The 25,220-nt window shown below is 40.2% G+C and overlaps 1 protein-coding gene across 1 annotated transcript in view; it reads left to right on the top strand.

Moving 5' to 3' along the window:
* The first annotated feature begins 514 nt into the window (after nucleotides 1-514).
* Nucleotides 515-25,220, top strand: part of LRIG3 (leucine rich repeats and immunoglobulin like domains 3) — a 50,128-nt gene continuing 25,422 nt past the window's right edge. Inside the window, exons 1-3 of the mRNA XM_047742245.1 lie at nucleotides 515-1,027; nucleotides 6,670-6,741; nucleotides 6,946-7,020. Coding sequence (XP_047598201.1) covers nucleotides 780-1,027; nucleotides 6,670-6,741; nucleotides 6,946-7,020 — 395 coding nt within the window. The 5' untranslated portion in view covers nucleotides 515-779. The remainder of the gene's footprint in view (nucleotides 1,028-6,669; nucleotides 6,742-6,945; nucleotides 7,021-25,220) is intronic.

The raw sequence follows: 25,220 nt of genomic DNA on the forward strand, positions 1-25,220 counted from the left end.
TTGTTTTTATTTTTTGAGCTAATATATAACGGGAAAAAATCGACCAATATTAATGTCAGAATAACTGTATTTTCACTGAAACCACTGTTTCATCTGTGGATGATAGGATAATTTCTGATTCTTTTTTTTTCGATTTGGAATTTAAAGTTTTCCTGATAAAGCTAACTTTACTCCCCTCATGTCCGCTAAAATACCTCCAACTCCGAAAGCTGGCCTAATTTTGTTCAGTTGTTTGCACACTCCCTTTTTCTCTTCAACTCCACTTGATATATGTTTCCCAGGACGCAGTGGAGACTGCTGGCCGCAGAGGCTGGAAAATATAACTCCGAATTTCCTACAATCTTAGCTCCACTTTCTCCCGCGCTCCCGCCGGGGTCTGGAGTCCTGTTGTTGTCACGTGGTCTCGGGGCGACCGGGCCGGGCCGGCCAATGGACGCGCGGCTGCTCCGCACACCCCGCCTCCCGACTCCGCCGCGCCGGGACTTTGCGCATTATCGCGGGGAGGAGGCGAAAAAGTTTCTTAGCGGGCGAGAGGGACTTGGGAGCGCCGACGCTGCTCGGACTGCAGCGCAGCCGCAGCTGGCGGTCTTCTCTGGCTCCCCTCTCGCTGCTCCGGGGCATGCAAGGGCTGAGCTGCTGGCGGTAGAAGAAAGGACTTTTGTCGGGAGCGCAGGACAAGGGCGCGCGCACGCGACCGCTCTCGGCTGCAAGTTGGTGCCGGGCCCCCAGCGCGCGCCGGCTGCGGAGCGCGGGGCAGGGTGAGAGGCCGCAGGAGCGCGATGGGCGCTCCCGAGAAGCTCCGCGCGCCGTCGGTGGCACTGGGACTGCTGCTGGGTGCGGTGCTGGGACGCCTGGGCCCGGCCGAGGGCAGCGGTCGCGGCAGCCCGGGAGCACTGGGGCAGTCTTCCGAGGTCGCCGCCGAGCGCCTGTGTCCCGCTCCTTGCCGGTGCCTCGGGGACCTCTTGGACTGCAGCCGCCAGCGGCTGGCGCGCCTGCCCGAGTCTCTCCCGCCCTGGATCGCTCGCCTGTAAGTATTCTCCTTGAGGGCAGAGGGGGACCCGCCTGAGAATCGCGAGGGGCCGGTTCGCTGGGCGCGCGGTTGCCTTTTCTGGGGGAGTTGCTCCTGACCCAGGCCTCCAGCGGTGCTTGGTGGAGATGGAAAAGGAGCCATCGAGGCCTCAGTTGCCCAGCCCTCGTGCCTAGCAGGCCGCGCGGTGGGCCCTGGGCTCGCCCTACCTGGCCGCAGGTGGGCGAGGGAAAGGAGCCACTGACAACTCCGAGGAGTAGAGTCAAGGTCCTGAGCCCAGAGCCTGCGGGCCCTGGATTCAAATGCGTGCCCCTGCGGGGGCGGGACAGCAGAGGTGGCAATCTGTGGGTTACTAGAGTTCGCAGTTCTCCCAGAGGGTAGGATCCTGTGGCTCAACTACAGTTTCTAACTCATTCAGGCCCCCTTTCCTGTTCCCAGCCAGTAACTGAATGAGCTCCTTTCATTTGAGAAGCCTCCTCACCAGAGTTCTGTCACTGCCCAAGCTATAGTAGACATCGTCTTGTTTTCGCCCCTGTACTTAATTTCGCTACAGGAAATTCCGTAAAGCTTCAACCAAATTGTAACACATCCTGGTTCCGGTAAGAAGTTGGCGAAACTAATCAGTAGATATGGAAAGAAAGGAACTAGAGTTTTCAGAACGAAGGGCGTGATTTCTGTAGTTTTGCAGCAAACAGTTTAAGAGAGAGGACTGGGCGCTGTTATGCAAGTTTTTGGATTCGAGCTGTGAAGTCTGGAAACCTGAAATCACTGCCAACTGCGTGGAAGAACAAGGAAGAAAATGTAGTTAAGTTGGAAAGGCTGATTCTTTCCAAATGTCATCTCCTTATTCTCTCCCAGCACTAGTGTTGTTAAAATTGGCGAACTTGTGTAAAATGTAAGCAATTACAAGTTGTGTTTCTTTAAAAAAAAAAAAAAGTTATCTTGTCTAAAAGAAATAAAGTGCAGTCCATCCTTGACCCTCAGATTTGGGCCTAGCAGAATTGCAATGGAAATTCTACATTCTTAAAACAATTCTACTAGACTATCGTAACATACTAATAGTAGTAGGAAGTTTGGTTCCATAGTTTAAGAAACTGTTTTTAAATCATTGTGCAAATCAAAATCTTTATTTGTGAATTGTGCGATGGTTAGCCATCAAAATCATATTCTTTGTGTTAATAAACCTTAGTTTATTAAAAAAGTGGAATTATAGAGTTTTAGATTTTCTAATCTCTTAACATGGGATGTCTTGTTTAATAGTTTTTTGGTTTTGTTTTTGTTTTATAATTGAAGAAGGAGATAAGGGCTTTAACCTGAAGCAGGAAGACTTTCAATTAGTTGTGGCTAATTCTGTTCAATTGCCTCTTGTGGAGGTCATGCTGCCTTATTCATGAAATGTGAATGGCTCTATTGACAACATATGGAACTGAACTGGAGGTGAACATGTATGAATAGAGAGATGAGAAAAAGAAAATGAATAGCTCTTCCTGGGGTGTGTTTAGAAATGCTTGAATGATTCACCAAAGTTAGCTTATATTAGTAGTTTTTCCTTGTCATGTAGCTTCCTGTGTCATGCCAGTGTACAATATATATTTTGTGCGTGTATTTGGATGTCTTAAAAAAAACTATTAGTCTTGATTAGAAGTTGAGTTAAACCAAAAGGGTTTTGATACCTATTTAAACATTGTCTTAAAAGTAGCTGACCTAATTAAGGATTTTGTTTTGCAGATAATTTGGTGGCACACTAAAAACAAATTACAGTTTATTTGGTTAGCACAATCTTTAATTACATTTCCGCCAGCAGTAAATTGTCTCAATACAAGTCCACATTCCTTAAATATATGTGAAAATAAGTTCCACTTGTACAAATAAGCACTAGGTCTGTTGTCAGAAGCCCCACTGTGATCACTCATTGGACAGCTCTGTCATTCTTGTACTTGTGTGACTTTTAACTAGCTTTGTAGTTGTCACCAAACCATGTGGTCTAAATTCTTTATTGTAAATGTTTCTTTTGTTTGTGCCTGAAGCTCTAGAGATCTCCTCTCTCTGCCTTTGAAAGAGGCAGAAAAACACGTGGAATTGGGCTTTAATTCTCACTTACTTGGTGTTTGGAACAAGAGACATAAGATAGCTGTTTCTTAAATTTTACATAATTATGTAAGTATTTAGTTGACTGTTTGAGAGTTCAGAAGTAAGTAGAAAAATACGTATTGTTTTTTCCCATATCTTAACTTTTTCTCAGGTAATTAAGATAGTAAACCTTTGCCTTAGGACTAATTTATGAGAGCACCATTCAAGGAAACTTTATCTTTTGTATCATTTGTTGAATTTGCAAGTTTAAAAAAAATAATTTCTCTAAAATACGTGTGCATGTATTTTTTTCACTTTATTTAGTTGTAACTTATTGCCTTAAGAATCTCACTTGTGAAAAAAATAGTTTGAGCTATAAAATAATATTGTAGTTCTCCTTTCAAAGAGTGACTTGTAATACTTTAATGAAAGTGGCTTTTAAAACAGTAACTATTTGAAGCTTTGCTTACAACTGCCTTTAAAGGCAGACTTGAGTTTACATCTAGATTTTGTGCTTACAAAGAGTTCTGAACCCAAAAAGGAGTTGCTTGATGGAATATGTTAGCCAAAAGAGGGAAAAGTTGCTCAATTGCCAATGAGAGCTTAATGTATTAAAATTTCACTGGAATTTCAGAATTATTTATCTTATCACGTAGAAATGTTTGCATGAGCTGGACTGAGGCGAAAGTCCGAAAGGTAATTTCTGCTGCTGTGACTTCTTTAGTGTTAGCCGTTATAAATCGTCTGGTCGGTACCAGAATTGGGGCTGGGGTGGGGGTCATGGTCCTCATGGTTTTCACAGCTGTTTTTCTATATTTTCCAGACTAAAACTTGAACGTAGCAGGCTGATTTATGAGTCACTTTGGATCAGTGTCTTAAAACAGCTACAGCCTGGCTTTTTGTTTTTCAGCTTTCCAGATTTCTGCTGAATTAGCAGCTCTGCAGGCCCCAGTGGGATTGATTAAGAAGCTGTGCTGGATTTGCATTTTAAAATTTGACTTGGAAGTCAGATTTCCAAATGCTAAAAGGAAGAAAATGATGGCTGGAACCAAATGTTATAAATTAATTATTTTCATATATATTTATTTGCTTGCTAATGTGCAGGAGGAAAGATATTTTTTTCTACTATGTAGAGTTTGATTTTCCAGCATTTGGCCAGCTGAGTTCTAGGTAAATAGTTAACACCTCCCCACCTTACCACTTATCCCATTTATTAAACTCACTACAGAGTTTTTTCAAAAGGTTTCCTGGGGAAAGTGTTCATACATGGAACTCTGAAAATGAAGAATCTTCTTTTCTTACTGAACGTTCTCATGGGTTTAAGAAAATATCAACATTGTACAACTTGTTTTTGTTTTTAATGTGGTCTAGCCATAGAAACAATATAGGGAAGATTTAGGAAAATATGACATCCTTTAACTGGAAAGTAATCATTTCTGAAACATAAACTGTATTAAACCTAAATTTAGACACATTAAAAGTTTCATGGCTTAAGTATTTAGCAGTAAAAGTCACTTAAGAGGTGATTCTTTTTTTCTCCCATATAATGTGGTTTTAATAGTACACAAAACTCAGGAATGGAAGTGTGTTGCAATAACTAAAATATTTAAGGTTGCCAGCTCCCGCTTCTGGATCAGAAATGAGTGGTCTCCAGCATGTGCACACTTCTCGGAAGGCAGTTTCTCATTTTTAAAGTCTTTTGTTGGAGAACTCGTTCCATTACTGGTTGGGGGGGGGGAGTTAAACACCCTCTTTTCTCATAGGATTGCCTTACAAAATAATCCTTAAAATGAAGTGAAGTGTGGTTTTCGTTTTTTTCTAATTAAAAAGAAAACCACCTGTAATAAATGTAAATGCCAGATCGGTTCCCCTTTTCCCTTTACACATTGAAACAATAGGGGATGCAGTTTTCTTCTGGTTCAATGTTCTTTCGTTAAGTGGATCCAAATGAGACTTTCTGTTGATTCAGGCTACCTCCCAGGTGAAGGACTCTTTCTGCTGGTTGTTTTTGAAACCCTGTGGGAAATCTGTGACTGTCTGTGGTGCTAAAAGCACACAGGTTTTGTTTGAATCCTAACATGAGTTGTTGGGCTCACGGGTTCCTTGATGAACTCCAGACGGACGTGAGCTGGGCTGGGAGGGAAAGTGTCTGGCTCCAGCGTGGTGAGCATGCACCGCAGTGGTTGTAATTGCAGGATTTTTATAGTTTAAAGACTGTGCCAGATTTTTTTTTCATGTTATAACTCTACCAGAACAAATCTACTCATGTCTGTTACTGTCTGGTAGGTCTTTAGGCAAACATGTTTCAAATAAAACCTTTGCAGATTTTTTTTTTTTTTTTTTAAGGTGAAGTAGAGAAATCCAGGTTTAGTCTCAAAACAAACATGAAAAGACTAAAAGGATCTCTGATTTCTCATTGTTCACTTTGTAGACTGGACGAGGTTATACTGTGTTTCTCTGGGTGTGATGTTTCTGCCTTTCATTTTTGGTTCATGCTTTGCACCAGTACAGTTTGGTTCTCTAAAACGCTGGTTGGTTAAAAGTAAACACTGAAAGAATTCATTTGGTAAGGGTTAGTAAACCCTTTGGAGGAGAGAGCTTTCAGCCATACTGTTTGTAAGTCTGGTTTTCAGTAGCTGTTCCAGCCTCTCACTTTCAATTCACCACATGGCAGGCACACACTCAGTGTGTCAACACATAAAGGAATGTAAGCGAACGTTCACTGGGCTTTCTTTAACACTGTGGAGTCTTAAATGCCAAGATGGCCTAGTCTAGGAATATTGTATATGTAGGAGTTCTGTTTCATTTTTTTAAAAATAAAATGTATTATGGAAATTGCTAGTAAGTCTGATGAAGTCTCTAAGAAGCAGATTTATTTAATGATTGCGAAGACATCTGATCGTAGGTTCCTATATAGCCTGCGTTGTACGTGGTTTATGTGGCTTAAATTATACATTATATTATCAGTTACTGAGATTTGGGGAATTCAGGAAAGCAGAGTTGTTTTCAACTCTCTCAACACATACACACAATGATACCTTCAGTAATTTGGTACCTAAACCCAGAGAAACAAATAGGTGTGAAAAGTAATTTCTATTTTGTTGCCTATAATAAATACACCAATGCTTAACTTTATGATAATAGTAAAAAGGTTTCTTTAGAGGTTTGAGTTTCAACAGCCTGCCTAATGAGCCCCTTTTCATAGGCCATGACTTCATCATATCATGTTGGAGGTGAGAAGATGGTAGGGGATGGGGAGGGTGAAGCAAAACAACCAGTTCACAGAAGACCTGTTCACCCTTTGCCAAAAAACATCTCCTAAAAATCTGTGGGCTTAAAGCACTTGAACCTACCAGTCTCCTAAACTAATTTTGTCCTCAGAATTTGTATTTTTGAGTTTGGCAATTTGGTTGCCATCTAGTTTGGGGATAGGATGAACCAGATCTTTCTTACATTGTCACTAGTGTCGATAGAGGTATTTCATAAATCCATTCTATCTTGCACATCATTAAACACTACTAGTGATTTTTGGAAACCACTTACAACTTGACTTTTTTTTTTTTTTCTCGTAGGGACTTCAGTCACAACAGATTGTCTTTCATCAAGGCAAATTCCATGAGCCACCTTCAAAACCTTCGAGAAGTGTGAGTCTTACTTTCTATTTGAGATTTGAATAAAATATGCTATTTAACCATAAAGAACATTTGGATTGCAATTAATTAAAAATTTTTTAACTTGGGAGGTGTTTTTAAATAATTTTATGAAGTTTTCACCTCTGTGATTTACAGATGATCTAATCAGCTTTTCTTTTTTTCCTGTTTTGTTTTGTTTTGTTTGGGCACTTAAAGGAAACTGAACAACAATGAATTGGAGACCATTCCGAATCTAGGACCAGTCTCAGCCAATATTACACTTCTGTCCTTGTAAGTGAATGTTAATAGGATTTTGCATGTATGTTTGCAGGGACCATGGGTAGCAGTTCCACAGTTCCATATGGGCTGGAGTAAAGGTCTTATGAACAAAATATGAATACTTCCTTCTGTAGATAATGGAGAAGGTTTTTTTAAGTTGTTGGCTTGTTTTCCAGGCTTTTTCTTTCCTAAATTTTAAGTACCATTTTAACAACACACTTTCCTTGTTGCTGTCACTGCTGAACTGGTATCCCAGATTCAGAGAAGCTGCCTTCACCTCATAGAGACATGGGTTTGATTATGTCCTTCAGACTAGGACTAATTCTGGTCATTACTCAGTGGCCGGCATGGGATCTGTGGATTAGGTATTACACAGTTGCTACTAGAGGGTGATCGGAATTGTTTTGTGAGAGGAAGTGGGAGTTGGTAATAAGGCACTGGAGTATTCTCTTTTAAGTGTGGTACCTATAGTAGAAATCAAGATTCAGAAACATCAACTCAAAATATCAACTTTGTACAGTTAAAATTAAGTATCTGATTGAAGTTATAAATACCATTGCATGTTGTTTTGCAAAGATGAGTTTTCACATTAAAATTGTGCTAAATTTTCTGTATTTTTAAGACCTAACATGTTTATAGTCACACATTGGAGATGTTTTGGAATAATTTTGACTTTTGGCACTTAAGGGTAGCATTTAGAATGTGCAGTATTTATTTCTAAGCTTTAAGTAGCTTGCCACCTTCATCTTGAATAATTTAAAAATATACCTAAGCCACCGAGGTTAAAATATTTTCCTTCCTTAAACCAGTTAAAAGACCACCATTGTTGGTTGCTTCTGAGAAAGGTGTCGCGAGGGTTAAAATTATACAGTAAATTTCAGGAAAGCTGTTCAATTAATTAAAGTGATCACTACCCAATTGCTTACATCTGGTGATTTATAGAGGTTGGTTTTTACTGAGGGCCCAGGTCACCTAAGTCACGGGTGCAGCCGCTGTGTCTGCTTCCCTCTGTTTGAATAAGAACTAAGTGACATTTGATACTGATGTGGTTTTTCCAAAGATCAGAAACAGAAAGGAATGGAAAAAAAAAAAAAAAAAAGGAGTCGGTATTTGACAAATAAACACTAAATTTCAAAAACATTTTTATGCTAGCATTAATACCTGTTTTCTTTGTCTTTCACATTTGCTTAAGAACTTAGAGTCTAAATGGAATACTGGTTTTGGTATCTTAAACAGCTTTAGCTATTCTCATTTGACCAATGGGGCCTTTCTAACTCCCAGGGAATGCTGCTTCCCCCTGCTGTTCTTACTCTGTGTCTTGGCAGATTCTGTCAGCATGTTCAAGAGAGTCTTGAATTGAGAGTCATTTTCATGCTTCATGGCTGAGAGGGTCCACAGTGGAGTTTTGGAGTTTTGGGTGGGGTGGAGAAAACAATCTTCCCTTTGCCTTGGTGTAGAGTTGAAATCCTAAGAACTTGTAAGGAAATCAGAAACTTCTATTAGGAATAAATAACCAGTGATTTTATACTTCCAAGCTTTCATTTATAATTAGAAAACCGAAATGCAGTCTGGAAAGATGGAAACCTTGCAAAATTTGAACTGTTTTCCCTATTTTCATTTGTTTCATTTTAGTGAGTGCTAAGTAATCTTTACTGACCTTGAATAATCTCACTTTTCTTTCTCCTTAATTTGTTGCATTGCATCTGACCAGGGATTATTTTGTTCATTTTATGTAATGGTAAATACTACTTATTACCGAGATTATGTAGTATCTGCAGAGGGTTATTTATGTGATGAGACTGCTAATTCAATGTGGGTTGTGAAAAATTGTCTTCATACCTATGAAATATGTTGAAAATATATTTCTCTGGCTCTTCTACAATTGTTTTCTCCTGTAGGTGTCTTTGGGTATTGCAATACACCATCATTGTTTCTAAAGCACCATTAATTTCTGTCTTGTGTTACATAGGGTAGAGCATTTTCTTTTATATAGAAACACATGAACATCAGAGCTAAAAATTGGTACTTAGGTTCTGAAATTTCAAAAGAAATTGTTCAACTATATACCATGGCTTAAGTTAGAAAATTTCCATGGCACCATGGTTAAATACCATGTCATTCCAAGCAGCTCTCAGAGCTGTTTGACTTTTATTTGATGAAGGGTTTTGTTTTGTTTTGTTTTGTTTGTTTTGTTTTTTAACATTTTGTGGAGAGAAGCAGATTTTTGGGGTCATTTGCACAAGTTAAATCATTTGAAAATATGTTAAAGGAAAGGAAAAATCAGTTGGAATCTTCAGCAGAAGATTTAATGTTGGTGCTCCATCCTGTTGCTGCTGTGAGCAGTGGGCACCCTTCCCAGCTGGAGGCAGAGAAGTTTACCTGGTGAGAACCTTCCTCCTTGCTCATCTTCAGCAGTAAATGGCACCCCATGTCCAGAGATGAACATCTGATAATGTTCAGACCACTTCTGATAATGTCAGTGACGCCTGGAAAAGTACCAGGGTCTTGGGGTGCCAGGTGGATGAGCATTGACCTCCCCCATTAACAGAGCTCATCTCTCACCTTTTTGGGGATCTGTGAGAATGCAAAAGACCTGAACAGATTTGCTTTCCTTTGAATCCCACCTAGTATGATCTCAGAAGTCAAACCCCTGCTAAGGGCAGGACATGGTTTGTGGGTTTTATTTTGCTTTGTTGTTCTTTTTTTCCTCTATCCTGTAGCCTTGCCAGCCAGGATGCTATATTTCAAGGGAAGAAATGCATAAGGTTTGGAATGAACATACAGTTAAACTGTTGCCCTGGCCTAAGTAAGTTGATTTTACCAGACGTGGTAGTTTCAGCGTCCTGTGAAGTGGCATGAGCCACTCAAGCATGGGACATTTTTGAAAACTGTGACTTGAGTTAGGACAGGTTTGAATCCATGAGTCCTATAACATTATTGTTGAACAAGAGAGTTCTCATTGGTCATTAAATAAAGCTGGTTAGGTCTTAGTCTTGACATTGATGGTTTATATAATAGTGCCCAACATGTAAGTACTTATCTATATGTTAGAATTGAAAAGATTTAGGTCCCTGAATGTCAAAGGAGTACCCTGATTACTTGTCAAAAAATGTAGATTTCCTGACCCTATCCCTAGAGATTCTGAATTAATGAGATGGGGTGGGGCCCAGGAATATCCATTTTAACACATCTGCTTTACCACATCTGATTAGATATTGCATAAATATTTCTGGAACTACTGATAAACCCGTTTGTTATAATCAAATAAGCCTTTTCTCATTATTTCTCATCTTAGAGGTAGAGCATTTCTCCCATATCCACCATGATCTTCATAGTCTCTAATTTTTCTGAAAATGGCAATGTCATCCTTCCAGAGTGATTATTATAAATATTGATCACTTTGCTGATAGGACCCCAAAATGTGAGTTCTACCAATGGACAGCCAATGAAGAGATTTAAAACAGAGTAAGGTGATCAGTTTTGCTATTTGACAGTGTCATTCTGGCTTTAGTGTGGAAGATGTCCTAGCGGTGGCCATGGGTGTTAGAGAGGGCAGATCACTGTGGGGTAGGGGGGAGGAACCACGAAAGGAGCCCAAGAGGGATGACAGCATTGTGTCATGGCAGCAGAACAGTGATTAAAGCAAAGCTCAAGTTGGATGGCTTAGAATTATTTGCTGCCTCTTCCCTTTGCTAGGTTTGAGATCTTAGTCAAGTTACTATCTCCAAAATGAGAATTATAACAATGCCCACCTTATAGGTTGTTGTGAGGATTTGGAAAAATAATGCAAATAAAACCATTGGACATATGCTGAGTGCTCAGTAACTATGAGCTGTGATCATGATGATGACGGTCATGCACTTGAGTGAAATTCATTGAATAAATGAGCAGGGCATTTTAAGGGCTAGGGACACAGCAGTGAACAAACCAGACAACTTGCTCCTATGAAGTTTCTATTCTAGTGAGGAGTAAAAGAACAATGAGTAACAATTTAAAAAAAAAAAAAAAAAAAAGATCAGTTCCTTGGTACATGCTGTCAAGGAAAAGGAAGGAGGACCAGAAGAGCCCTTTAATGGGGCTGGGAAAGGCTTCTGAGTATTTACCAAATCCTTCTATGTACTTGGGTACTGGTCTAAGGTGGAGATTCAGCAGTGAACAGACAGATGAAATCCCTGCCCTCACAAAGCTGCCTTCTCATGGAAGGAGAAGGACAAAAAGTCAAGTAAAAGATGTGGTCAGAGGTGGTGAGTGGTAGGGAGGAAAAAGCAGCAAGGAGGCAAAGGAGTGTGTGTGGCAGAATAGGTGTTGACAGTTTTAAATGGGGATGCAGGGAGGGGCTTGCTAGGAAGGTGACGCTTGAATCAGCGAAGGGGGAGGTAAGGGTTGTGTGCAGCACCCTGGGGGTGAAGGTCATCTCCTTAAGCCTCCCCTACCCTCTCCAGGTCCATCTTGCCTCTTATGTCCAACTCTTACATGGCAATAAATGAGTTTGTTTCTATTTTTCTCCCATGCTATACTTTGGGGCTTATGGCTGACTCTCATTTTCCCCAGCACTAAGTGCAGGTGTATGGCGTATAGCTGGTGCTGGGTATTACAATTAAGGAATATTTATGGAAAGCCACATGCACTTAACATTATCCAGGCAGGTGTATTCGTCTATGCTACTGGCTAAAAATTTACAGTGGAAACAAAGCATGCCTATATTTTACTTAACTTATGTTTAGCTCTGCATGCATGGTAAATAATAGTAATAAATTGTAACAAAAGCAACAATAATGAGTAAAAGAAGTGGTTTAAGTAGGGAAGGGATTCAGCTCACCACTCTCACCAGTGAACAGGTGCCCTATAGTGTGTTTGAGATGGAAGTGTGTGGGAAATAAAAGTCCCCTTTTATATTTGCCTTTTTCAGTTTCAGTATCTCAATACACCAGGGATGACTTTTGTCTTCAGAGATACAAATTTTTCATAGACCCTGTGTCCAGCACGCATGTGAACTACTTTATTGGGTCCTAAACTAAAAATTCAAAACAAAAAACAATAACAAAATACAAAATCGATCTGGTCCAATACTGAAGAAAAAACTGACCCTCTAGGACTCAGAGAGGGAAAGGGAAGGAGAATATGTTTGCATAAGAACACTTTGCTGGTGTTATGAGGAATCTTCCAGGGTGTGTTAGTGATAGATGTTTTCCCTTGTGCATTCCAGGGTAGAACTCAGGTCTTACTGAACTATCAGTCCCCTAAGATGCCCAGGCCAGAATTTGGCCCAGAGGAGGTTCTCCTTCAATATCTGAGCAGATGAGAGGAAGGCCCGAGCTGGAAACGGGGCACATGTGTTGTTATCTTGTCTCTCGCTAGTGTCTTGTCTGACCTCAGGCAGACTTAATTACTTCTGCTTTATCTGTAAGAGCAGTGGGAGATGTCTGTGCCTCTATCTCAGATAGTTCCAGTACAGAATCGAATGGCAAAAAGCACAGGTGAGGACTCTGAAAAGTGTGAGCCACAACAGTTGGATCCGAGAAGGACAGCAGGAGTTAGAAACCTTATCCTGGCAGCAGCAGGTGAGGGAGAAAGAAAGAACTTTGCATCTGGACTGGGTTATCTGGAAAACTTTTGCTCTCTTCAAGTAGTTCAAAGAGCTGGTAAACACTCAGTTATAATTAATAACGGAGCAACATTTCTAGCCCAAGGGCTTGTGCGTCTATAAGGAGGATTTTGAGCTGTTCTGGGTGCCCAGCAACACCACCTACTATGTGCTAAGTGCTGGGGAACAAAGGAAAAGAGAACTTGGCCTCTGCCCTCAGGGGGCTTTGAATAATGAACAAAGGGAAGATGGACAATACAGACATGCTCCCTGTAGGATGATGCCCTGGACGATGGGGAGATGCCCAGCTGGGCCAGTGCAGAAAAGCGCTACAGCTTCCGTGTGTGCGGAGGGCAAGGGTGTGTGAGGTCTAGAGAAGGAAAGGACATGTGATGCATTGGTTAGCGATGCACTTAGCTGTTTTAAAGGTTTGGGGGACCAAGTGATCTCTTTCCTAAGCAGAGGAATGAAATGACTACATTTCATTGATGCACAGAATCATCTTCTCTCCTTGTTTTCAGGTAGTCATTAAACCATTAAACCATGTTCATTTTCAAAATCAAAGGCCATGAAGATAAATAATGTGCTTTTTTTTTTTATAATCATAAACATTATGACTTGCCAAATACTTGCTATCCAGCCATCCTTAAAACTATCCCAACTCTGAGCCTTGCTCTATGTTAGGGCCATATCTTTCTTTGTGCCCACGAAAGGAAATTGACCATAGGGCGGGTGTCATATAAGTGTTGACTTGTATGTATGATATATGTGTGATGTATGTATTATATATGTATGTATAATGTATGTATGAATGAAAAGGGTGGGGTTGGGCGAGTGATCAGCAATCAGATCTGCAGTATTCTCTTATCGATGTATTGACCCCAGCACCATAGGTGGGAACTTCATCCATAAGCACGCATTTTTCATTGAACATTTCAAAAATCAGCCTAATAAAAAAACCGGGAGACAGTGATTTGAGAGACTATTGCTTGGTTGTATCACACTGAGTTTATTTAAATAATTCATCAAACTTACTTTGTGATTTTTTTAAAACATATTGATATTTTAATAGTCACAGCTCAGAGACATAACTTCATACAGGGAAGGCAAAGTGTTACGTTTTCAAGTGATGATGTAGATAAGTAATTTTGTAACTATGTGGTAAAGTTCAAATAGTTGTTTATTTGTTTTTAAACCAAACCTATGGTAAGTCAGCTTTTGAAAGGAGGTTACCATTGCATCATATTAATTAGAGAAGTGAGGAGAAGCTTTGGTCAACATTAGAATTTAAGTTTCTGGGGAATCAGGGAGCTTTGTTCTGATTAAGATGGTAAATCCCATCTTCACCCATTTGTGGGTATAGATGAGTCCATCGAATTTGAGCCCCTTAACTGAAAAGTTCATCCCCCACATGTATGCCCCACTGATGTGGACGAATGGACTAGTGTCTTTGTATTTAAAGGACATTGCATTAGAGGGCTGCAGCCTTCACTAGGATAAACAAACCAGATGTTATGGTGTTTAATGAGAATTAGCTCATAAAGCTCAAGTCTTACAAAATAAATACATAAACATCATAATACGATAAGTTGTATTCTTTTATTGGATTTTAAAATGTTTGTACGTGATTTGCACATAAAAGAGTTTACTGTACACAGAGATGTATTCTCTACCCTCTATGTTTATCTTCACAATTAATCATAAACCAGTTCCCACAATACAAGTTTGCTGGGTGTTCGAACTCTCAATTTAGATTTGAAACATAAATTTGTAATCCTGCTGTGATGCTTTCAACCCTTGAGGAATTTCCCACTGCTCTTAGGTCAAGAGTAGACTCCGTCCCAAGACCTCCAATGGTCTGGCTGATCCGAGTCCTCTTTTCCAGTGGGTTTCCTCTAGACGCCTTTCTCTCTTCTAACAGTGTGCTAGTATGTTCTGTGTCAGGCCCCGTTACAGACTTTTCTCTCGGCCTACAGTACTCACCCTTGCCCAGCACTGTTTTCCTATCGCCCTTCCTTAGTTATTATCATACACGTGGTGACATCTGTCAGTTGTGTATCTGTGATTCTTTCATGTCCCTTTCCCCCACCGGAATGAAATTTCCTGAAAGCTGAGAGCGTGTGTGTTTTCATCCCTGTGTGTTTTCATAACCCTAGCATGTAGCTCCGTGTCTAGCACCTGGGAGGTATGCACGGTTATTGAATGAATGACTCAATGAGTAGCCCAGACCCAGTTAATATTGTATATAGTTAATTGTAGAAAAAACTATTCAGTTAACCTTTCTGTTTGTGCCCCTCCATATACACTTAAAAATCATTTTCATGACTAAAACTTGCTTTTTCCAAGGTAACAACATTCTTAGATACGACATCATGAACCAGTGGACGACTTTGTTCAGTGGCCTTTCTCGGAGCCCATAAAATGGTTTTGAACTTGACCTTCCAGCATAGCTTGCCAGAAATTCTCCTGTATGACCAGTGTCTATCCTGAACCTGCACCATTTTCTCATCTCTGCCTTCAGTGTCATGCTGGCTATTTTGTCTGCTGCTTTGAAGGTATCAAGTGCAGCTTCGGCCAGAGACATTTCTGTGCTGAGCCAAGCTTGTGCTGCCAAGACAGACAAAACAGTAACGTTACAGCCAGTTGCTTTTCATGATAGGGGCGGCAGGAGTCAACATGTCTCTCTCCCGGCCTAGTTCCTTTGCCTCCTTCTCGTCCTCATTTTAGTATCTCTGCCATCTTCCACAGATGAGAGGCTCGGGGCTCTAGTTGGGTCGAGAGACCAAAACAATGAAACAGGCTGCTAACCAGTACCACCACTTTTTTCCTTGGCTGAAAGTCACTGAAGTGCTAAATTCAAAACATGAAAGGAAAGGCAATTATAAGTATAAGCACTTCCTTTCTAAAATCACCTGCCTGACAGTCTCCCTTCCTCCCTGTGAAGCTTTAGCTGGCAGATAGAGCAGTCTCTAGAACGAGGTTGAAGGCAAAATGAAATATCGAGCTAATATTCATGCTGCAAGTACCCTACAGCACAGGATGAACATGGTGTGCATTCTTGGACTGTCCGTTTTACTGTGCATGAGCAATTTTAAATGTTTTTATTCCAAAACAAACATTGGAATAGAATCAAAACGAACATTTATTTTTTAGGAAAAAAAAAATAAGATGCCTTTTGAAGTTAATCACTAATTGCTGTGTAATCCTGCACAAGACACTGGTCTAGGAATAGAGGCAGTACTTTTTAAAGATGAATGGATGTTTACAAAATCAGGAAATGTAGTCAATTGTATAAATCCCTCTTTCTCTTATTCTTCTCCTCCTGTCTCTTTTGCTTTCACTTCCTCACCATCATCCCCATTTATGTATCAACTAAAGGATGAGAGGAATTAAAAATAGTTTTAGTAGATTGTATAACTGGTCAAAACCAATTTTTTTGTTGGTTTTGTGTATCTGCTTGCAATCCTGGTAACTTAGAATGGGAAGAGACATTTCTCCCTGTGGAGAGATTTCTGGAAAGAAGACGTTATCCAGCCTCCCTTTGAGCCTTTTCTGGGACAAAAGCTTACTTCTTGATGACACACTGTTCCATTGTGATAGTCCTAATTACTGGGACTTTTTGTTAAGCTGCACTCTTCCCTTACCTTAACCTATTGTGTCGGTTCTCTGTGTTGGAAAGAATAACTTTGTTATATTTTCTGCAAATTAATACCTATAAGTCTTAAAATTCAAGGTTTTCTTAAAGCCTTCTCTTTTTCCTGGCTAAAATCCAATTACCCTTTCCTGTGTGATACATGTCTAGACCAGAGCTTTGCAGTGGCACTTTCGGCAGTGATGGAGATGTTCTATATCTGTGCTACTAGACACATGGATATTGAACACTTGACGTGTGGCTAGTGTACTGAAGAATTCCATTTTTAATTTTATTTCATTTAAATTTAAGTAGCTACACATGCACAATGCAGGTCTAGACTCTTAAAGTCCTCCCATATATACTTCATCTGGCATGACAGTGTAAAATATAGCACCCAAACAAGATATGCTAAGCTAAATAAGTCTGTCAGAGAAAGACAAATACCATATGATTTCACTCTTATGGGTAATTTAAGAGACAAAAACAGATGAATGGAGGCAAGAGAAGAAAAAATAAAATTAGATAAAATACAGGGAGGCAAACCATAAAGGACTCTCAATGATAAAAAACAAAACTGAGGGTTGATGGACAGGAGGAGATGGAGGGATGGGGTAACTGGGTGATGGGCATTAAGGAGGGCAGTTGATACAATGAGGAGTGGGTATTACATGCATCTGATGAGTCACTGAATTCTGCCCCTGAAACTAATAATACACTACCTGTTAACTACATTGAATTTAAATTTTAAAAAATATGGACATAAATGAAGCTTAAAATTATGTTAACCTTTAAGGACCATGTTGTATTATTTATTGGCTCCTATCGAGCTGTGGTCAGCCAAGCTCCCCAGGTCTACTGTCATTTTCATAGGAATTGCTTTCACATAGGCCTTTTTAAAATGATTAATTAAAAATTCAAAACACTGCCTTATCCCAGCTTATTTCTTATTTCTCTGGTTGCTTCTAGACCATCATTTGAATACGTTGAAAGCTTTGGGATGCTGATTCATCTAATAGATGCACTATACGTGTAGTTCTGTGACATTTGTACTTGATTATTCCTACCACTGTCCTTGCTCGTACAGATGTTGACCCCACAAGGGCCACAGTCTGACCCAGTCACAGCCACTAGCAGCTTCCTTTTTTTTTTTTTAATTTTAATTCCAGCATAGTTAATAGTGTTATATTACTTTCAGGTGTACAGTTTAGTGATTCAGCAGTTCCATATTACCCAGCGCACATCAAGATAAGTGTACTTTTTATCCCCATCATCTATTTACCCATCCCCCACCCACCACCCCTCTGGGAGGCATCAGTTTGTCCTCTATAGTTAAGAGTCTGTTTCTTGGTTTGTCTCTCTCTTTTTCCTTGGCTCATTTGTTTTGTTTCTTAAATTCCACATATGAGTTAAATTATGGTATTTGTCCTGCTCTAACTGACTCATTTCCCTTAGCGTTTTATACTCTAGCTCCATCCATGTCATTGCAAATGGCAACATTTCTTTTTTATGCCTGAGTAATATTCCACTCAGTGTATGTATGTCTGTGTGTGTATATCATCTCTTTATCCATCTCTTGATGGACACTTGGGCTGCTATCATAATTGGCTATTGTAAGTAATACTGCCCTAAATATAGGGGTACATGTATCCCTTTGAATTAACGTTTTCATATTCTTTGGATAAATATCCAGGAGTATAATTAATTACTGGATTGTAGGGTAACTGTATTTTTAACTTTTTGAGGCACGACCATACTAGTTTCCACAGTGGCTGCACCAGTGTGCATTCCCAATAGTGCACAAGGTTTCCTTTTTCTCTACATCCTTACCAACACTTGTTGTTTCTTATGTTTCTGAATTTTAACCATTCTCACAGGTGTGAGATGCTGTCTCATTGTAGTTTTGATTCACATTTCCCTGATGATGAGTGATATCGAGCATCTTTTCGTTTGCCTATTGGCCATCTGGATATCGTCTTTTGAGAAAGGCCTGTTCGTGTCTTCTGCCCATTTTTTAATTGGATCTTTTGGTTTTTGGATGTTGAGTTATATAAGTTATTAATATATCTTGGATACTAACCCTTTATCAGATAATGTTGTTTGCAAATACCTTCTCCCATTCAGTAGGTTGTCTTTTAGTTGTGTTGATCGTTTCCTCCCCTGTGCAGAAGCCTTTTATTTTGATGTAGTCCCAATAGTTTATGTTTGTTGCTGCTTCCGTTGTCTCAGGAGACATATCTAGAAAATGTTGCTATGGCTGGTGTCAGAAAAATTACTGCCTATGTTCTCTTCTAGGATTTTTATGGTTTCAGTTCTCACATTTAGATCTTTAATCCATTTCGAATTTATTTTTGTGTATGGTAAGGAAAGTGGTCCAGTTTCATTCTTTTGCATGTTATCTGTCCAGTTTTCCCAACACCATTTGTTGAAGAGACTTTTTCCTGTTGCTTATACTTACCTCCTTTTTTGAGATTAATTGACCATATAATTGGTGTTTATTCCTTGTGTCTGTTTTGGGGACAGTACCATACTGTTTTGATGATTATAGCTTGTAGAATATCTTGAACTCTGGCATTGTGATACCTCTAGTTTTGTTTTCTTTTTTTAAGATTGCTTTGGCTACAGGGTCTTTGTGGTTCCATACAAATTTTAGGATTGTTTGCTCTAGTTCTGTGGAAAATGCTGTTGGTATTTTAATAGGGATAATATTAAACTTATAGATTCCTTTCAGTAGTATAGAAATTTTTAACAATATTTGTTTTTCCAGTTCAAGAGTACAGAATATCTTTCCATGTCTTTGTGTTGTCTTCAGTTTCTTTCATCAGTTTTTTTTTTTTAAAAGCTTTTATTTACTTATTTGACAGAGAGAGATTACAAGTAGGCAGGGAGGCAGGCAGAGAGAGAGGGGGAAGCAGGCTCCCCGCTGAGCAGAGAGCCCGACGCGGGGCTCAATCCCAGGACCCTGAGATCATGACCTGAGCTGAGGGCAGAGGCTTAACCCGCTGAGCCACCCAAGTGCCCCTTTCATCAGTGTTTTATGGTTTTCAGAGTATAGTTCTTTCAGTTCTTTGGTTAATTTATTCCTAGGTATTTTATTATTTCTGGTACAATTGTAAATGGGATTGTTTTCTTAATTTCTCTTTTTGCTGTTTCATTATTAGTATATAGTAATGTATCAGATTTCTGTACATTGATTTTGTATCCTAACAACTTCCTTTAAAGATTCATGTCACTCTGGATAAAGATAAAGATAAGGGATATAAGCTCACTTGCCTGTCTGATCATCATCACCACATTATCCATGTCTTTTTCACAAGAACAATTTAAATACTTGGTTAAATGTGATGTTCTTAGTCCATCGGTCTGTGAACCATATCAGAAAATAAAATAACATTAATTTAACCTGATGTGTTCATACAGAATTAATCTTCTGCATGAGAACTGTTTATTAATTTGAGGTTCAGAATAATGATGTGTTTTCTGGTTTGTATTATCATCTTGAATGAAAATCCTTTGTATAGGCTAATTTTTCATTAAAATATACAAAGCTGAGTTGGGTGAATTTTTGGGCAAAAAAATTACAGTAGCTCTTTTGAGGGAAGGTTTTGTGGTTTATTTTGCTTTTTAGAGAAAAACCGTTTTATTCATTGATTGGATTTCTGTTGAAGACTTCCTATTAAGCCTAGTGGGCTGAATATATTCATTTAACTCTGCTCTTTCTTAAAACTCCCTTAAAATGGAATTAAGGTCTAAAAAAATATACACAGAGAGGAACAAAGATAAAATAGGAAAGAAGACAGTCCAAATAAGAAATGTCATAAAAATTTTGCAAGCAGATGAACAAATTATAACTGACTTAGAAGAGAGAAAATGGAGTGGATCCCAAAAGCAGCAACTTGGTTGTTCTGTTTTGTTTTGTTTTGTTTTCAGTGGAACCATTCTGAGTTCAGAAATTCAAAGCCTATAAGGATACAAGGTAGGACTGAAATTGAGGGATAAGTTAAAACTCTTTTATAAGAAGCAGTGAGGCCTCCAAGTTTCTCCTCCATACTCATCCTCCAAAACTCAAAGCCTAGTGACTGACGTTAGCAGAAGATTAGAAGTTACCCTCTGGAGAGTTGAAAGATTAAGTCTCTAGAATTTGGGACACAAGCCAACCTGGGCAAGGAAGGGATGAGGATTGAGGGTAGCATATTCTGCAGTCAGGGAAATTAAATCTTATCTGAACACTGAGGATGACATTTCCTTGCCCCAACTTATTTACCTGTGAGCCTTCCTAGATCTTAGCAATCATGCTCGGACCCACCAGACTAGAGACTGGAAGATCAGAGCAGTAAGACATGTGGAGATCCCATCATGAAATAGGTCCCCTCTCTGCCATCATGGTGGGACTCACCAGTCAACAAGTCTATTCTGCACACAGTCCTCAGTAAACTTTTGAATGCTTTTTATTAAATATGAATGGTTAGCCCAGTGATCGCCAGACTTGTGTAGACATTTCGAATAAGATCAAGTGTCTATGGAGTGTCTGGGTGGCTCAGTCAGTTAAGCATCTGACTCTTGATTTCAACTCAGGTCATGATCTCAGGGTCAGGGGATCAAGCCCCATGCCAGCTCCGTGCTGGATGTGGAGCCTGCTTAAGATTCTCTCTCTCCCTCTGCGTCCCCCCACCCCTCTTCTCCCCCTCTCTAAAATTAAATAAATAAATAAGATCAGTGTCTGAAATAAATGGGAAAAGAGAACCAGAGACAGTGGAAGGAAAAGGGAACCTCTGGAAAACCTAATACGTGCAGAAAGAAAAGAGATGTGATAGCCACAAAGCAAGTAAAGAATGGTAAATCATTAATAATAATAATAATAAGGAATATTGAGAAAATAAGGATGAACCTTTGAAAGTTAAAAATATAACAGACTCTTGGGGGACGCCTGGGTGGCTCAGTTGGTTAAGCAGCTGCCTTCGGCTCAGGTCATGATCCCAGCGTCCTGGGATCGAGTCCCACATCGGGCTCCTTGCTTGGCAGGGAGCCTGCTTCTCCCTCTGCCTCTGCCTGCCACTCTGTCTGCCTGTGCTCGCTCTCTCTCTCTCTCTGACAAATAAATAAATAAAATCTTTAAAAATATATTTATATAACAGACTCTTTAAAAGGTTAACAGAAGTGTCGAAAGAAAGTCGAAAACTTTATCTAAAAGAAGAACGGAAAGACAAAGGGATGGAAAATGGGAGAGGAAAAAATGAGAAAATAGGAAAATCAGGCGGAGATCTATTCCCAACCTTATTGGAATTCCACAGAGATGTATGTGGAAATAGAAGGGAGGAAATGATCAGACAAACAAAAATCCCAGAACTAAGAAATACACGTTTCTAGGTTGAAAGGCCCTACTGAGTGCCAGCAGTTGAAACAAGGCCTACCACTGGAGATAATACTGGGCAGTCTCAGAATATCAGGAGTAAAGTGAAGCTCTGAGAAGAGGAAAACAATAAAACAACACAGGTGACCTGTGGGGGTTGACGGTGGTTCTCCTTGTGTGTTGCCAGTGACACCTGTATCACCCGGGAACTTGGTAGAAATGCAGATTCTCAGGTTCCATCTAACCTGCTAGAAGAAGTCCCTGTCCTCTGGCTCTGATGTCTGCCCACGTTTGAGAAGCACGGAGATAGAGAATCAGAATGGCTTCTGGCTCTTCTGTCAGTACTTCCATGAATGCTTTGGATAGGGTAAAACAGTGTCTTCAGAATCCTAGGGGAGAAGGACTTCGAAATTCTGTATGCACTCAAACTGTCAATCCTATAAAGACGTTTTGAAACATGGGGGCTGAGGGGAGCATCTCTGTTCATGGTTACTTGGAAAGCTAGTGGAGGATATGCCCCAGGAAAATGAGGGAGTAAACCAAGGGTGAAGATGGGCAGCCAGGCAGTGGGACTCCCAAAAGAGGTCTCCCCGCAAAGCGAGGCCAGGTTCTGCAAGAGGCTCCATTTTCTACATAATGTTTGCCTGAAGCCTTTCTAGCAATTCTGATCTTCTGCAGGGCTTGTCCTCCAAATCCAGAATCACAGCTCCTTAGGTATGCCTGAGATCATTGCATTCAATGTCCTCCTGCTTGACAGGTGAGAAAATCAAGGTCCTCAAAGTCTAGTAAATCAAAATACAGCCAAGAAGAGAATCAAAATCCAATCAAAATCCCCTTGCTAGGGAACTATGATTGGAATTGCTGCTTCAACAAAATGGCAGTTTTGCTTTTTTTTTTTTGGCTGGCAGCTCTAATGGTCATCCCATTTTCTGATGTACGTAAGCATTTTGAACCACACTTCAGATAAATCCTTACCAACCAATCTAAAGCTTGATCTAGAATTTCTGGATGAAGCACTGGTCACTTATGGTTTCAAACCCATTCACTGAACCCCGAGTTCTAGGGGATCAAAGATGAATTAGTCTTTCTGTTCACAAGCAAATCACAAGCCAGGTGGGAAATGCAAACTCAGAGCTGAACTGTAACAATGGTCCGGCATATGAAAAAATGTATAGAAAGCCTCTGCCTCAGAGAGAAAGGGAAAACTTCTAAAGTTTACTAAATTTGGGCACCTGGGTGGCTGAGTTGGTTAAGCGTCTGCCTTCGGCTCGGGTCATGATCCCAAGGTCCTGGGATCGAGCCCCACATCAGGTTCCCTGCTCAGCGGGAAGCCTGCTTCTCCCTCCCGCTCTGTCTGCTGCTCCCCTTGCACGTGCTCCCTGTCAAATAAAGAAAGAAAATATTTTTAAAAAATACTTGACTAAATTAGAATTAATTTTTATTGTACATAATTAAATTATTTCAGATTAAAATACTTGCTCAGTAAGTCTCTTTGGCATCTTAAATTTTAAGTTATTCACCCTTAAATTTCTATTTCCATAAAGAACTAAACTGAATTCACGCTTGGGAATCCAAAAGGGTTGTTTTCTTTGTGACGAAAATGGGTTTTTGACCCCTATTTCTTTTTTCGTTTTTAACCTATATTATAACTGACCGGTAAATAGGGCCCTGATCATTGTAGGATGTTCGTATTAAAGTATTATGGCCATCTTTATTCATGTTCTTGATCCAAAAGACCGTTATAGTCTATGTTGACCTGGCTTCTAGCTGACAGAATGGACTCTCTGCTCCTTACAGTGCCCCATTTGCTGTTTAGTATTGTTAGTTCTTAATCAAGAATCTTTCTCCTTGCAAAAGTTTCCTCAGTTGGCTTTATTCTTTGATGCCACAGTACCAGGGGACCAGTCTGAACATGTGTTCTTTTAATGAAACTTCTTAATTATCTTTTTTAGAAAAAAGATGAGCAAAGAGAGTTTATTTTTATCTGCATGGGAGAGGTTCTTTTGCTTGCCAAGTCTCTCTCTTAAAAGAAGCCTAATATTATGGGGTGTCAGTTATTCCAGCCAAGGTGGTTTTCAAGGAAGCATTTCAAACCCATTCACTGGGGGACAAAGGTTATTGTTGGAAATGTAAGTGACCTTTAATGTATTTGCAGAATGTAGTGTTTTCTTTAACAACTTGTAATTCTTTTATAAATGGGTGCTGAAGTGGTTGCTTGCAAGTTATATATAGAAATCAGTATTTCCTTGGGGCTGGGTTGACTGACCCAGTCAGTACAGTTAATATGCCTTCTCTGTAGAATGACTACAACTTCAGCCATTTGTTAGCTACACTAACTGAATTGGACTCAAGGGGTACGGTTAGTGATACATTCTAAGAAGGAAGGGCGTTGCAACATACAAAAAATGGTTTCAAAGTAAGCTTCGCTGCCCACACCTTCGCTAAATGATCAGTGCCACTCACACATAACCTCTTATATGCCCAAGATGGCACATCTTTCTTCACATATCACAGTGGCAAAGCCTTAAGCTGCCTGTTATTAACAGGTATTTCTTATTCACCAAGAAGCTGCAGTGTAGTTGGTGTAGGAATTCCAGTGTGAAAAAACCTGATATTCTAGTTCCTCACAAAGAATATTCCACTCTCCTTTTAGACTCTGGAAATAAACTGACACCATTTTTATGCACTTAAGAGTCCATGAAATTCTTTTGAGACTCTTACGCTTTGTGGAGATAGCAGTGAGTCAGAAAGTAAAACCAATCATCATCTTACCAAGTGATCATGTCACTAACCTCATAACTTTTATTTTGCTGTTATAATTTAGTCTGGGTTTACATTCAGTGCAGGCGTTCAGAGGATCAGAACAACTAAACACAGCCTTATCTATGGGAATAACACACTTGTCCGTTTTCCTAGTGACAATAGACATTAAAATGGTCAGGAGCATCTCACACCTGAGCCAGCTGGGATCCCAGTCCACACCCCATGCTTTAGAAGGCCTTCCATGTCAGCAGCACACACAGAAGTGGTAATGGAGAGTGGATGGGAACTCTAGTGGTGCCAAACTGGGTTCCAGTGTCCAGAGGTTCCAGAGCTAGAAACCTGAGCCTGTATGTCAGTGGGGGTAAAAAGCACAGCCTGTGCTCTGGGGAACCAGATGCAGAGTACTACTTTACCTCCAAAGTGGATCGCTAGGCAGAAGGTCATTGTTATCCCAACACTCTGTCTTGGTCCTCTGCACCTCCTGGTGCTCCTGCACCTGGTCATGCCTGTGTTTCCCCTACCAGTGTTTCTACCCACTACTTCCAGAGCACACTTTTGTGTGATATAGTCACCCCATTCTGAAATCCTCTGTGCCTCCTCCCCCAGCTGATCTTGAGATAAAGGCCCAATGCGTATGAGGTGTATAGGGTCCCACTTGACCTACATTCCTCTCCTCCTGGCTACCTCACTCCTGGACTTCATATCTCCCTAGTCTTCACCCATGAACTCTCTACCCCAGCCACAAGGCTTCCTTTCATTTCCTCAAAGGGAAGCCTTGCCTTCCTCGCACTTGCTTCTGCTTGGAACGCTAACCTGTCTTCTTGCCATGGGAAGTTTTGCTGACCGCTGTCACTCCTTTTTAGGAGGCTGTTCTTTCTTCTCCA

The sequence above is a fragment of the Lutra lutra genome, chromosome 8 (assembly GCF_902655055.1).
Source record: "Lutra lutra chromosome 8, mLutLut1.2, whole genome shotgun sequence".
Lineage (NCBI taxonomy): Eukaryota > Metazoa > Chordata > Mammalia > Carnivora > Mustelidae > Lutra > Lutra lutra.